Source organism: Ruditapes philippinarum, unplaced genomic scaffold, assembly GCF_026571515.1.
Source record: "Ruditapes philippinarum isolate M1 unplaced genomic scaffold, ASM2657151v2 ctg531_1_1_1_1, whole genome shotgun sequence".
Classification (NCBI taxonomy): Eukaryota; Metazoa; Mollusca; class Bivalvia; order Venerida; family Veneridae; genus Ruditapes; species Ruditapes philippinarum.
Genome location: NW_026852123.1, coordinates 319,665 through 333,073, shown reverse-complemented (window position 1 = coordinate 333,073; position 13,409 = coordinate 319,665). Strand labels below are relative to the sequence as shown.

General features: G+C 31.7%; 3 protein-coding genes across 3 annotated transcripts; 2 read left to right on the top strand and 1 right to left on the bottom strand.

Moving 5' to 3' along the window:
• Window positions 1-496: 496 nt before the first annotated feature.
• Window positions 497-1,670, top strand: LOC132749829 (caveolin-1-like). The gene is made up of 2 exons (XM_060739738.1): window positions 497-653; window positions 1,001-1,670. Exons 1-2 carry the CDS (start codon window positions 579-581, stop codon window positions 1,331-1,333), a joined length of 408 nt encoding a protein of 135 aa, XP_060595721.1. The 5' UTR covers window positions 497-578; the 3' UTR covers window positions 1,334-1,670.
• Window positions 1,671-4,257: 2,587 nt separating this feature from the next.
• LOC132749873 (caveolin-1-like) lies at window positions 4,258-5,434 on the top strand. The gene is made up of 2 exons (XM_060739788.1): window positions 4,258-4,401; window positions 4,687-5,434. Exons 1-2 carry the CDS (start codon window positions 4,348-4,350, stop codon window positions 5,017-5,019), a joined length of 387 nt encoding a protein of 128 aa, XP_060595771.1. The 5' UTR covers window positions 4,258-4,347; the 3' UTR covers window positions 5,020-5,434.
• A 6,033-nt stretch (window positions 5,435-11,467) lies between these two features.
• Window positions 11,468-12,510, bottom strand: LOC132749837 (caveolin-1-like). The gene is made up of 2 exons (XM_060739750.1): window positions 12,350-12,510; window positions 11,468-12,116 (listed from the first exon to the last, which is right to left on the bottom strand). The coding sequence occupies exons 1-2, from the start codon at window positions 12,404-12,406 to the stop codon at window positions 11,778-11,780; spliced, it is 396 nt and encodes a 131-aa protein (XP_060595733.1). The 5' UTR covers window positions 12,407-12,510; the 3' UTR covers window positions 11,468-11,777.
• Between the last annotated feature and the right edge of the window lie 899 nt (window positions 12,511-13,409).

Genomic DNA, 13,409 nt, shown 5'->3' with positions numbered 1-13,409 from the left:
CGCAAGAGACCGACTACTAATCCCACATGACTTCTGAATCAACGGCCTGAAGCAGATAATCATGAATCTCGAAAGGATTTTATCAATTTAATATCAACAATAAATATATGGTTGATCTGGTTATAGTTTATGTTTGACTTAAAAAGATGAAGATTCAAGATATTGAGCACTATAAATAATAGTAATGTACATGTTTATGTTGTTTTCAAACATTAAAGTAGAACAATTTATATTACGTATCTAAAGTAAAATTACCTGTTAACAATAAATTGTTGCCAATGTGGTCGTCTAATAGGATACGTTACGAAATAATTAGTTCTGTTTAGAACGACTCAAATAGAATATAGATAGTAAATATGTGAAACTAAATCGAGTAAAAACTTTAAGACAATTATGTATAATTATAATAACTTCACTATTGTATTATGATTTCTGTTTTGAAAGCATAATCTTGTTAAATAACGTAAATAGTTGGACACGCACCTTGCTTTTGTTTCTGAAGAAGATAAAGATATAAAGGCGAGAACAAAAAAAATTCAAAATCAGTTGCTGTTCATTTTCATGTTGGACATTGGTGAATGGTATTATCTGAACACAAGATGGGTGTTGATTTAGAAAACCGTGACCCGAATGATCTTAATAACCATATCAGGGTAAGCTAAACAACTTTAGATAAGTAATGAAAACATTCTTTCTATATCTTTTGAAAACAAAATCAGATTGTTGATACTGATGTTTTTATAAAACGATTCATTAAAAAAATATATATAAATAGATAAAAATGATGGAGAATTATTTTTATGATATTTTTACTTTTTTGTTATAACATAAAACGCTTCGAACCTGAGTGAGTATTATAATTAAAGAAAAAAATTGGAAAATATGATTGATTATTTTGACACTTCCTTACATTTTTATAACAAAATTATTGTTAAAACAATGAGTATTTCTACGTTACCGTTCAAAACTTTATTGTTTGAATCTTTCCGGCTATTTATAGGTTCAGTTTGAAGATGTCCTTGGGGAGCCCGACGGTGTACGTTCCATGGAATGCGTTTGGGAGAACAGCTATTCCTGTTTCGAATGTGGCAAGAACCTTTGTTACAAGATCTTGACCTTCCTTTGTGGGTTGTGTATGGCTCTGGAATGGGGTTGCTGTTTTGCCGGTATCACATTTCAAAACGTATGGTTTTATACCCCATGCCTCAGATGTTTCTCTATATGTATGGGATGTTTTCAAAGATTCTTCGGATCCTGTCTCAGTTGTTGTGTAGTACCTGTCTGTGAATCTTGTGGAGCACTCTTCAGCAAAATAAGGATTGCAAAAAGTTAACTGGTATCAACAATATAATAGAAGAACAGCAAGTGGATTAAAGGAAAGTGTGATGTGATAAAACAAAGTTTGAGCATACTTTCTCATCAATATCACAACTGATAGATAAGGGGATATATTTAAACTTACGATTGCTTTAATTCTATTACAGTGAATGTTCCTTCTTTCCTTTTTTGATTAATTGTGTTATTATTAACAAATTTGGATCAAAGTATTTGACACAATTAAATTTGAATATTTCTTTTCGGATGAAAAATAAAAATTAAATTAAATGAATAATTTGTTTGTTCAGGTAAAAATTATGTGACCTTTGTTTTATTCAATAATTCTATTTATTAAAGTATCTATATAATAATTTATAAGTAAACGATGTTATATAAAATTTTCAAACTACTTTTTCTCCAGTTTTCTTTGGAAAATCCACAATCATCCTCTCGACGTTTATATCTTCTTGACTTAAAATAACTCAGTATACCTAGTGCTTAAGATTGCAATGTAAAAATGCTCAAATAAAACGGCAGTATAGAAGAAAAAATTAAAATTAAAAGTACAAAAAGAAAAAGGTCTGGTCAAAGTTTAGCCAAACTATAAATAAGTTTGGCAATACGTCATGCGTTTTTATTATAGATTATTATTTATTATATGTATACCTTTAAAAGGAAACAGAGTTAAAACAGCGGCGTGAAGTTGGCGGCCTAGCGCCCTGGCGGCGTGAAGTTGGCGGACCAGCGGCCTGGCGGCCTAAAATTTTAATGTTGTAGAAATAATTAAAACAATAAAAACGGCAATTAATGATGTTCTAACGAAAATTCTTGTAATTTGAAAGTAGTTAAAAATACAAAGTACAAAATCAGAAAAAGGGGTATTAATCTTAGAAAATTAAAGATAATTTCTTCCTAGTTTTTTTGTAAAAGTTGTGATCATCTTGAACGTCCTACATGATCATCAAATTATTATCAAAATAATACAATTTGAAACAATAGATTTTATTAAGAACTCGGCAAATGAGGGGTTTGTAACATTTTATTTTTTACCAGATAATCCACAAATAACAACTAAACACTTAAATGCACTATGCGAGAAATTTTGTACTTAGGGTGTACAAGAAGACATGATGCATGTACAACTACAACATAAAGCATTATGAATATTATAATTATTAATAAATTCTCTGTCGCCTCATCAATGTTTCGCATAAAGTGGTTTTTGAAGCCTCTGGCAATCGTAACGAGTCCCAAATATTCCCGTGGTACAAATAAACTTCGATGATTATAGTTTAATGGTGCACTACCGTTTACAATAGCGTGATCAAAGCGTTGCGCTTTTTATCGATATATTTACCAACTTGTGTACCCCAGGATAACATAGGAAAATGTTTCGGACAACCTCTGTTTACAATCAAATAATATAAATAAAGCAAAAAGCGAAAATGCATTATGTGCACTATCATAAAACACACTTAAAATACATGTAAGTAATCCTCAAATAATCATTGTATGGTTTATACACAGTTTTGATGAATAAGTTTCTCTAAAATAAATATTCATTGTTGATTAATTGAAATAATTTCATAGCTTGTGTAATGATTGCTCCTAATATGATGAGACATATGCCATCCTTTGAATAATTTTTGACAATTGTTGCATTATGACAGATAAAATTGTTCTCACATAACTCATCCAAGTATAGTCAAAATGAAGGGCATTAGAATAAATTTCCTGCATATCGTTTCAGGAATTCATCGAATTCAACTCTAGATTTAGTCTAAAACGTATATGCATAGACACAGCCCTCTAAAAAGTTGTTTGAATTTTTGAATATGTATTATATCCAACCGTAGATGTTTTGAATTGATTCTTTTTGGCGCGCCATTTTATAGACATGTTAAAAGTTCAGAAGCTATGGTAAGTAAATACACAGCCGTTAAGTAAAGATCATTTATATTAACTCTAAGAATTAACAGTTGTAAGTGAAATAGTAAAATGTAAGTCTAAACATACTGTAAAAAATTAAATAGCATCAAAGTGAAATATATCACCTTTAAGCATTAACAATACACTAGAAAATAAATCATCAACATCGGGTTTATCATCACCATCAGTATCAGTATTATAATAATCACTCTTTATTATGTAATAAAACTAAAATAAAAGGTAGCATAATTGAGTAATGATTTAGATGTTTATCTTGTATATTGTATATGCAATTATTCAATTGTAGGGACACCTCTGTGTCCCTTCTTGTTTTTGTCGTCTACGGTAAGAATAATCTCTTTCCCCCTATTTTTTTTGAATTTTGCCGCCCCCTCTCCCGCACTTCACCGCCCCTTCATGCTTATCCTTTTGTAGGCTTATTATTTAATTTTCCTCATTAATTACATTGTCGGTTTCTATGAATTCCTATTTTGAATAATCTATAATGATGTCCTGTCCATGACTGACCCATTTACCTGTCCTGTTTGATGTCCTGCCGGACTCCTTGCCGGTGGTCCCGTGTTGTGTTGTGGGATGCGTTCATTGTTGCCCTTCCTTGATGATTTTTTTTATTCATATTTTACTGACGATGGTTGTATCTGGTGCGCAGTACTTCTAGCCCGTACGCAAAGCTTCTCATTGCAATACATCATTTATTCAGAAATAATAAGGTTCTTAGCCTTTTTACCAAATTCTTTAGTTACTTTTTGTTAATACCTCAGTCAGGGCAGAAATTTACTGAAATAATTTCTAACTGCTTTTTTAACTATCATGTGGTATGTAGGTACGTTTCTAAAAGGGCAAGTAACAATGAAGACAATTATTATAATTATAATAATTTCACCGTTGAATTACTACTCGTTTTGTTTTGTTTCCATAAAAATACAGGACGATATAATAAAAAGAAAAAAAATAGAAACGCTATTTCTTTTGTTCCCAAAGTGTGACATGACTATTAAAATGTATAAAAATAAGAATTCAAAGCCAGTTGGTGTTTATTTTCTTGTTGGACCTTAGTGAGTGCTGATAGCTGAAGACATCATGGGTGTTGATTTAGATAATCGTGATCCAAATGAACTTAATGGCCATATTAAGGTAAAATGAAAAAATATACATATTTCAAAATTAAATGATGGTGTTTAATAATAAAAATTAAAAACAAAATTATAATAAAACCATGACATTCTGTTAAAAGAAAATAATTTTCTTCATTTCAAACTTTTTCATGACACTTCCTTGGATTTATTAAAGCAAAAATACATTTCTAAAATATAATTATATGATAATGTTTTAACTTTATTACAATGACTGTTATAACAATGAGTATTTCTACGTTATTGTTCAAAACTTTAATTTTTAAATCTTTCCGGATATTTACAGGTTCAGTTTGAAGATGTCCTTGGCGAGCCTGAGGGTATACGGTCTATGGACTGCGTTTGGAAGAACAGCTATTCCTGTTTCGAATGTGGCAAGAACCTTTGTTACAAGATCTTGACCTTCCTTTGTGGATTGTGCATTGCTCTGGAATGGGGTTGCTGTTTTGCCGGTATCACATTTCAAAACGTGTGGTGTTGTACCCCTTTCTTGAGAGCCTTCTCTATATGCATGGGATGTGCGCAGAAATTCTTCGGATCCTGTCTCAGTTGTTGCGTGGTACCTGTGTGTGAATCTTGTGGAGCACTCTTCAGCAAAATAAAGATAACCAAGGGTTAAATTTGGAGAGGTTGCAACAGTGGAAAACTATTAGAAACTGTCTTTTTAAAAATGCTATTGGACTGGATAATTTTTGACTTTGACAGCAGGAGTAATTCAATGAAAACAACTTATTCTTACAGCGACAAAGCACTTGAAACAGCATTTTTAACAACTAAAAAAAAGAAAGATTCATCTTGGTGAAAAATTAACTTGATAAAATAAGGTTGTTGTCTAATTTTTTTTCTAACCATGATAGTTTGTTAAATTCTATCCAGACTCTGTGTTATTTATTTTTGTCAAGTTTTCTTGTTTTGTTCTCAATATTCTAGAGTTCTCCCTATTAAGTTAAGCCTTTTAACATACTCCGAATGTTTTTATATGTTTATGTTATGATAAGTCTCCACAGTGAAATATTAAATTGTGATTGAGGATATTCAAGTTTTTTTTTCTTGAAATACAAGGTCGAATGGTATGGAATATGATAATTTTCATGTCACAAGATGAAAATAAAGAAAAAGTTTTTTTGATGTGTCTTGGCTGAATCAAGAGGAAAGAATTCCGTCAAGACACAAGTTAAAATATGGGAATTATATTTCACTGCAGTGAAAAATATTTTGTTTTCAAATGAAAGTATGGAAAATGAAAATACGCATTTTATTTCATTAATATTTCTCAATATTTCATTTATAAGTACATACAATTGTACAATGTAATTAAGAGATGTCTTTTACACCAGCAGTTTCGATGCTTGGGTGTTTTTTGGGCATATGAAGTATCAGTTTATCATACTTACTGAAGATAAGCAATGTACTCTTAATTGATTTCTATGTCTAAATGCTTGTTTTTCGGTACAAAAGATAGCATCTGTTCTTTAATCGCTCGAAAAAGAATCAATTTCGGGGTAAAAATTGCAGATTTTTATGAAAAAATTTAAAGCAATACTTCCAATTCCAATTCAAACTACTCAAACCTGATTTAGATAAAGGATTTTGATTTAAGACTCACAAATGAGAAATATATGCGGGGATTGGATTTAGATCGCGTATTTTAGTGGGTTACATGCACAAAAAAATCTTACTTTCTATAGTTTATAGTTAACGAAAGGAAAATCTCAGTCTTACTTATTGTACAATATTTTATCAGCCAAACAAGAAAAAATAAGTAAAGAAAAAAGAAAGTGACGAGTAAACTGAAACAACTTGGACAATATAGAATCTGAATATAAGACATATAGGACATAACATTCATTGTCATTTGCTATAAACTTTTATCATGTTGACAGGCAGGGATTTTCGATGTTTTTCCGTTTGAGACAGCTCGTATTCTCTGAGAAAGAAAATCGCAAAGCACGACAGTACGAAGGTGACAGAACGACAATATGATGGTGACAGTACGGAAGTACAATAGACTATCACTATCGTGCTGTCGTACTGTCACAAGCGTACTATTTTGCGCTTTTCGTTCTCAAAGATGCGCTTTTCGTTCTCAAAGAAAACAAACTGGCCCTAATGGAATACGATATGGAAAGTTATTTTTTGATTAATTTCCGTTTAGTTACAGTGTTTACGAAACATGTTCAGGAAAATCTTATTTTAAGTGTTCTCTGGCAAGATGCCTTTTATTAAAGTTTATTTTAAATGACAACCAATGTCAGACTAAACAATTCATTTATAACATTTTAATTGATAAACAGGCGTGGTGCGGTCGTTATATTACACGCGTTATACGTAATGGTTATATAACGCTAGAGAACTAATATGATAAATATAACTATCTTCTAATTATTTATAGATTAACTTTCATCGGGATACCTTCTATTCAACAAAAAGCCATAAATTTAATCAACAACAAAATACCGCATACACCCACCCAACAAAAAACAACAACATGGTATGGCTGTTACATAATACACATAACTACTAAACTTATAATATTGTTTTATCATGACCGAAAGAAAAGTAAATAAATTCAGCTTAACCTTTTTACTTGTTGTAATTCTATTTTGTCAAATGATATCGAAATATTTTTTTAAATAAAAAAAATCTTTTATATATTTGATCTATTCAATAATCGGCATAAACTTGTTAAATACCATACCATTAAATCAGCTTAACATACGCGTAAAGTGTAAAGATTCAAAGCATAACTTCAAAAACTAAGTGGATTATGCAGTTCCTTCAAAAGACCGGTGGTGACATTTCAACTTTTTGAATTATCGGGTTCATCACCTCAACTTCATGAATTCACGATTTCAACATACATAATTAATGAATTTATGGTTCCAACATCTTGAATATGTGGAATTCGTGAAGATGAAACAGTGAATTCGTGAAATTATTGAATTTGATGTTCACTCAGTGAAATATATTTAAATCTTACATGCAAAACAAACAAATATCCTCTATATGTTGAAAACGTGAATTCAGGAAATTAAAATTGGGAATTTCGTACCATCGAGACATACTTCATTTCATTAATGCTGACTAACAAACACTAAACTATATTGACAACATTGAAAAGATTAAAAAAGAAACATCCACATTTATGAAACCAAAACGACTTTCAAATTTTCCATTCAAAGAAAGGACAACGTTTCTCTAGCTATTAGCTGTTCTAGGGACTGGTCGGACCTTGATAAACCCATGACCTTCCGTTAGAAATAAGGGGCGCAAAATATTCTTTTGTCGTCGGTCCTAATGATAACATCAAATTAAAATTTATTGTTGAATTCTGGCCGGATGTTTTGGCCATATATCGCAAGTTAGATAAAAAGCTAAGGCGTGTTGTTGATCTTTAACGATATATACAACATTTCCACTCAGCTTTTTTCCACTCAGCTTAACTTTAAGTGTATTGATATTGTTACTATCCTTGTTGACAAAATCAACATCTGTCATATTGAAAACTATGCGGCGACAGTCGACTAAACACTGAACTGATCATTGAAATCATCTTATTACCAAAGTGTTATACAGAGGTAATCCTTAGTCACATTTTTTATTATGCAAAAATTATATATCATGTTAAAGAAAAAGTTGTTTCTTTAAAAAAACAACAAAAGGCTTGAATGGTCCTGAAAGACAAAAACTGTATAATAAAATACACTCTATAATTCTTTACACCCTATCATTGACAAACTATAATCATTTTTTAAAGTTTCTGTACGCTTAAGTGGTAATTCATTAACACAACAAAATTAATATAATGCATTTTAGTGTGATATGAGAAGTGATTGAATCATCGTGCTTTATTCTTATCATACTGCACGTTGGAGATATATTTAATTCTTCGGAAAATAAAACCAAAGGTCAACAGTATAGAGCAGACAAAAATCTGGAAATTGAATGATCCCTGCAATTCCATGTAGACAGACCAGGCGGTAAACTGTTGGTTGCTTAATATTCATATTTTGTACATCGACATCTTTTAAACATTGGATGAATTGTTCAAGATTCAGAGCTGGGCCAGCCCACTATGGATCCTTTACTGGAAATATATAAATTTCTTTATGAACCATGGAACGGTGATCTATGTATCTTTGCGTACGCATACTTTTAAGATAAAGGGGATAAAAAAGGGCGGTGGTCGGTTTGGGGTGTGTGAGTGGAAATAATTACAATCGGAAGAAAAGATAACACATTTATAAATGTAAATTCCAATGTTTGTCTTTAAGAGACGCACGTTTAATTAACTTTGTCTTTTCTTATTATTTATTTTGTTCAATATGTTTATACATTAGAGACTGTTGGGTGAGACTAGAGTAGCGTTTTACGAAAATCGGCAGCAGAAGTTATCTCTGCTTGAAAAAAAAAACAACGTTAGTGATTTCCCTTATTTTGTTCTGTAAGAATCGAAATAATATCGGTATGAGGGGTATTTATCGGCTATGTAACATCGGTATTTATCGTTTTGATGCAAGCAAATCAACCATTCAGGCCCTCGGCCTTATTGGTCGATTCCTACGCATCAAAACTGTTAAATAGCCGATAAACACCACTGAGAACGATATTTTTTCTTAAGTGAATCATTTATATTCGTTTCAAAAGATTTAAAAATTTGTTCAGAATGCTTTTTAAAAGTAAGAAAATAAACGCATTTCTGTCAAATATATGCACATTGCAATCGTGATATTTTTATGATTATATTTTCAACAGTATTGTGTTAAAAAATTATAACATGACCTGCATTTTTCCCTGTTGTACATAAAAAAAAACCCGAAAGTGTGTGTTATTTCATAAATTATCTATCCCAAATAGTGGATCACTGTTTGGAGTTCGGATGCGAAACTAAGCCCTCGTGATATAATGATTCGCATCCAAACGGCAAACAGTGATTTTATAAAGCGATAAAATCACCGATTTGGATTTTTTTTCAATTCTAACACGACATCAATAAATAAATGCCACTGTATCTTATATTAAGCAAATATTAAGCTAAATTGCGCCTGCTTGTTCCGCACTTATTTTCAGTGTGTCACATTTTAGTGGTAACGTCACGTGTATAATGATTACGTAACATGTCTAAATTTAGAACGACAAACAGTGATTGCATTATTACACACATATTTCTGTGCTCAATACGGAAAAAAGCAGGTCATGTTAGAATATTCACTCTTTATAAAACCACTGATTGTCGTTCGGAGCGCAAAATTATATCACTCGGGCTACACCCTCGTGATATAATTAAGAAATAGTATATCCCAAACAGTGATTTTATCGCTCAATAACATCACTGTTTGGAGTTCAGATGCGAGGAATTATATCACGAGGGCTACGCCCTCGTGATACAATGATGCGCATCCGAACGACAAACAGTGATGTTATCAAGCGATAAAATCACCGATTTGGATATATTATTTCGATTCTTACACGACATCAACAAATAAATGCTGCCACACCTGATTTTAAGCAAAATTGCGCCTGATTTGTTTCTGTACTTATTTTCAGCGCGTTGGATTTTTTGTGGTTACGTCACGTGTACAATGAATACGTCACATGTCTTAATATAGAACGTCAAACTGTGACTCCGTTGCATAATAACACACACTTGCGTTCCTTCTATGGTCAATAGGGAAAATGCGGGTCGTATTAGAATTCCTCGCAACCGAACTCCAATCAGTCATTTAATTAAGCGATGCAATCACAGTTTGGAGTATTTTATTTCTAAATATATTACAGTAAATCGTTTTTCTCCGATATCCATAATTCGAAGACAACACATCCATTGAAAAGATAAAAAGAAACATCCACACTAATGAAACCAGAACGACTTTCAAATTTTCATGAAAAGAAAGAACAACGTTTATGGAACGCCGTGACTGTCTTATGCTATCAATAGTTTTGCTATCTTCTGAAATGATGATATTTTTTTGTCATTTAAGCATATTAACATGTGCAATGTACATCATATCTTGTCTACAGACAATGCTGACTTGTTCAAACCGCATGTTAACTTGTCAAATAATCATTATGACATGTGCAGACAACATGTTAACTTGTCAAAGTATCATAATGACATGTGCAAACATGTGCATGTCAGCATGATACAAGATAACATGTCATTTGCACAAGTTATCACGATTCTTTGACAAGTTCACATGTTGTCTTCACAAGTCATCATGGTAATTTGACATGTTAACATGCTGTTTGCACAAGTCATCATGAAACTTTGACAAGTTAACATGCTGTATGCACATGTCATCACGATAATTCGACAATTTAACATGTCGTTTGCACAAGTCATCATTATACTTTGACAAGTTAACATGGTGTTTGCACAAGTCATCACAAGTCATCATGTCACTTTGACAAGTTACATGCTGTTTGCAAATGTCATTACAATAATTCGACAAGTAAACATGTCGCTTGCACAAGTCATCATTACATTTTGACAAGTTACCATGGCATTTGCACAAGTCATATTTATACTTTGACAAGTTAACATGTTGTTTTCACAAGTCATCACGAGACTGTGACAAGTTAGCATGCTGTCTGCACCTGTGATCATAATAATTTGACAAGCTGTTTGTGAGTCAGCATGTTCCAATGAAAATTGCTCATGTTAACACGCTCAAACGACAAAATAATATCATCTTTTCACAACATAACAAAAAACATTGATTACATAAGACAGTGACGGCGTTCTAGAAACGTTTCTCTAGCAATTAGTTGTTCCGTTAGAAATAAGGGGCGCAAAATATTCTTATGTCACCGGTCTTAATGAGGTATATCTGTCCATTTTATAAGATGTTCAGAGAATTATAAAAATCTACGGGATACGATTGCATAGTGGTTAAGGTGCCGAAACCAAGAGATCGAGGGTTCAAGATAAGCTCGAGGTATGACAACGCTTTCTTATATTACACTTGTAATTTTAGTCCAAGTTAATAGAATATTAGTAGCAAAAACTTGTTTCACAATCTAGATTAGAAAATATAGGTTTTAACTCATATAAATCCATGTCCAGGTTTACAATGTTACACATATATATTTATTAATAAATAATAAAAAAAACAAAACCGAAAAAACACAAGTTTTCGCCAATATAATCATTAAATTACATTGAATATATTAGTCTTAGTCTAGAGATGTTTGCTGTTTTGCTGTGAGTTGTTGCTTTATAACAACATGTCTTGCAAAGTTACAAAGGTAATAGTAATCGGAACTGGAATACTTCTGATGTTAAGCAAAATTTAAAAGGCATTCATTATATACTAGTATTCTTACATTATCAAAACTTTCAGAATATCATCTCTTTGAAACACTACCGATAATTCGTTAAGACTTTTGCATGTTAATTTTGATTTGAGACCAGTACATTCCACAAGCTTCACAAACTGGAGATATGCAGCAGTTACAGCAAACTCCCCACAATTTCTGGTACGGGGTGCAGTTGATGGCAACAATTCTAAGGCAAGGCGTTATGCACCAAATGTGTTGGAAGGCAAGGCCGGCAAATTCACATCCTAATTCCATAGCTATGCAGCAACCACACAAGAAAGTGCTTAGTCGATAGCAGCAGTTCTTCCAGAAGTTGAAGCAGGAATAGGAGAGTTTCCAGCACATATCCATGCTGTGGATATCATCTGGTTCAGCCAAAACATCTTCGAAGGCACACTGAATAAACAATATATAAATATTAACAATTTTTTTTTGCACTTCCAATTAAAGATATTCATTTCAAGTGTGTGTTAAATGTTTGCATGAAAAGAATCTGGGTAACGGTGAACATTTTAAAAATAATTATAAAAGTTGAAAAAAAAAATAATAAAGGTAAATTTTATGATTTTTTATGATTCTTTTTTGAAATTTTAATGATGTTTATTTCATATAAAAAATTAAAATGTTACCTTTAAATGTGGATTGATACCATTTGGATCTCTGTTTATAAGGTCAACGTCTCCCATCTTGCCTAGATTAAAGTTTCGGTTGCTCTGTTCGTGAGTGTGTTCAACAAGCGACTGGACGTTTTTTTAACAAAGTAATTACATTTATACGTTAATTATTTCAGTTGTCAATTAAGCAATCCTTTTGTTTTGTCCTACCTATTGACTGAACCGATATAATGTCTTCAACGAACAATCGGATTTTTGATAATGCAAAATACATCTTTGAATTTAATCTAAACGAATCGTCGTGACTGTAACAAAATATTCTTTTACATATTAAATTAACTTAAGTTAAAAACTATGCAATAATATAGGATTTTACGATTATAAAACAATACATATATTGAGAAATGTATATAATGCTTGTCGGACCAAATGTTGTATAGATTTGATGTTATGTTTGCCGACCAAGAAGTAAACCTGAAAATGTTTTACACCACATAGCCAATCACCGTAATTGTGTCATCGATGTTAAGAGTTTGGACAAAAAAAAACAACATTGATAAAATTAACATTTTTTGTAAAAAATGCAGTGTATGATACCATAGACTATCTTTGATTTATTTGAATTGTTCTTAAGTGTTACTAGTCGTATTTGTAGTGTATTTAAGAGCAAGCTTTATCAAGCGGAAAAAATAACATTTTTCTGACTTTTCTTTTATGTCGTAAATGAGGATCTTTAAACAGTGTCCTTAATGAGGATCGTCAAACATTATCCTCTCCAGCTCTTCTTAATTCTTAATATACTCTTAAGTAGAGATACTTCTGTCTTTTTTTTTCAAAACTGTATAGTTTGGTTCTAAAATGTGAACTCGTAGTTCCTATTTAGTTAATTAAGTTCAAGGACTTAGTCCATCAGTATGTCCGTTGGTCTATCACTCCGTCTGTACGGGGCAACATCCAATGGTTAATGAGCTTTATTACGGCCATAATTTGTGTTGTAAAAGAAGGAAACAATATAACATTTCGGTTTACGTGAAAACGTCTGTTAATGTGATATTTTTTACTTGTTTAAATGTTG

Coding starts and splice junctions, on each gene's coding strand:
- LOC132749829 (XM_060739738.1), top strand. CDS start 579: ATGGTATTATCTGAACACAAGATGGGTGTTGATTTAGAAAACCGTGAC. Junction 654..1,000: donor ATCTTAATAACCATATCAGG/GTAAGCTAAACA, acceptor GGCTATTTATAG/GTTCAGTTTGAAGATGTCCT.
- LOC132749873 (XM_060739788.1), top strand. CDS start 4,348: ATGGGTGTTGATTTAGATAATCGTGATCCAAATGAACTTAATGGCCAT. Junction 4,402..4,686: donor AACTTAATGGCCATATTAAG/GTAAAATGAAAA, acceptor GGATATTTACAG/GTTCAGTTTGAAGATGTCCT.
- LOC132749837 (XM_060739750.1), bottom strand. CDS start 12,406: ATGGGAGACGTTGACCTTATAAACAGAGATCCAAATGGTATCAATCCA. Junction 12,117..12,349: donor GTATCAATCCACATTTAAAG/GTAACATTTTAA, acceptor TTGTTTATTCAG/TGTGCCTTCGAAGATGTTTT.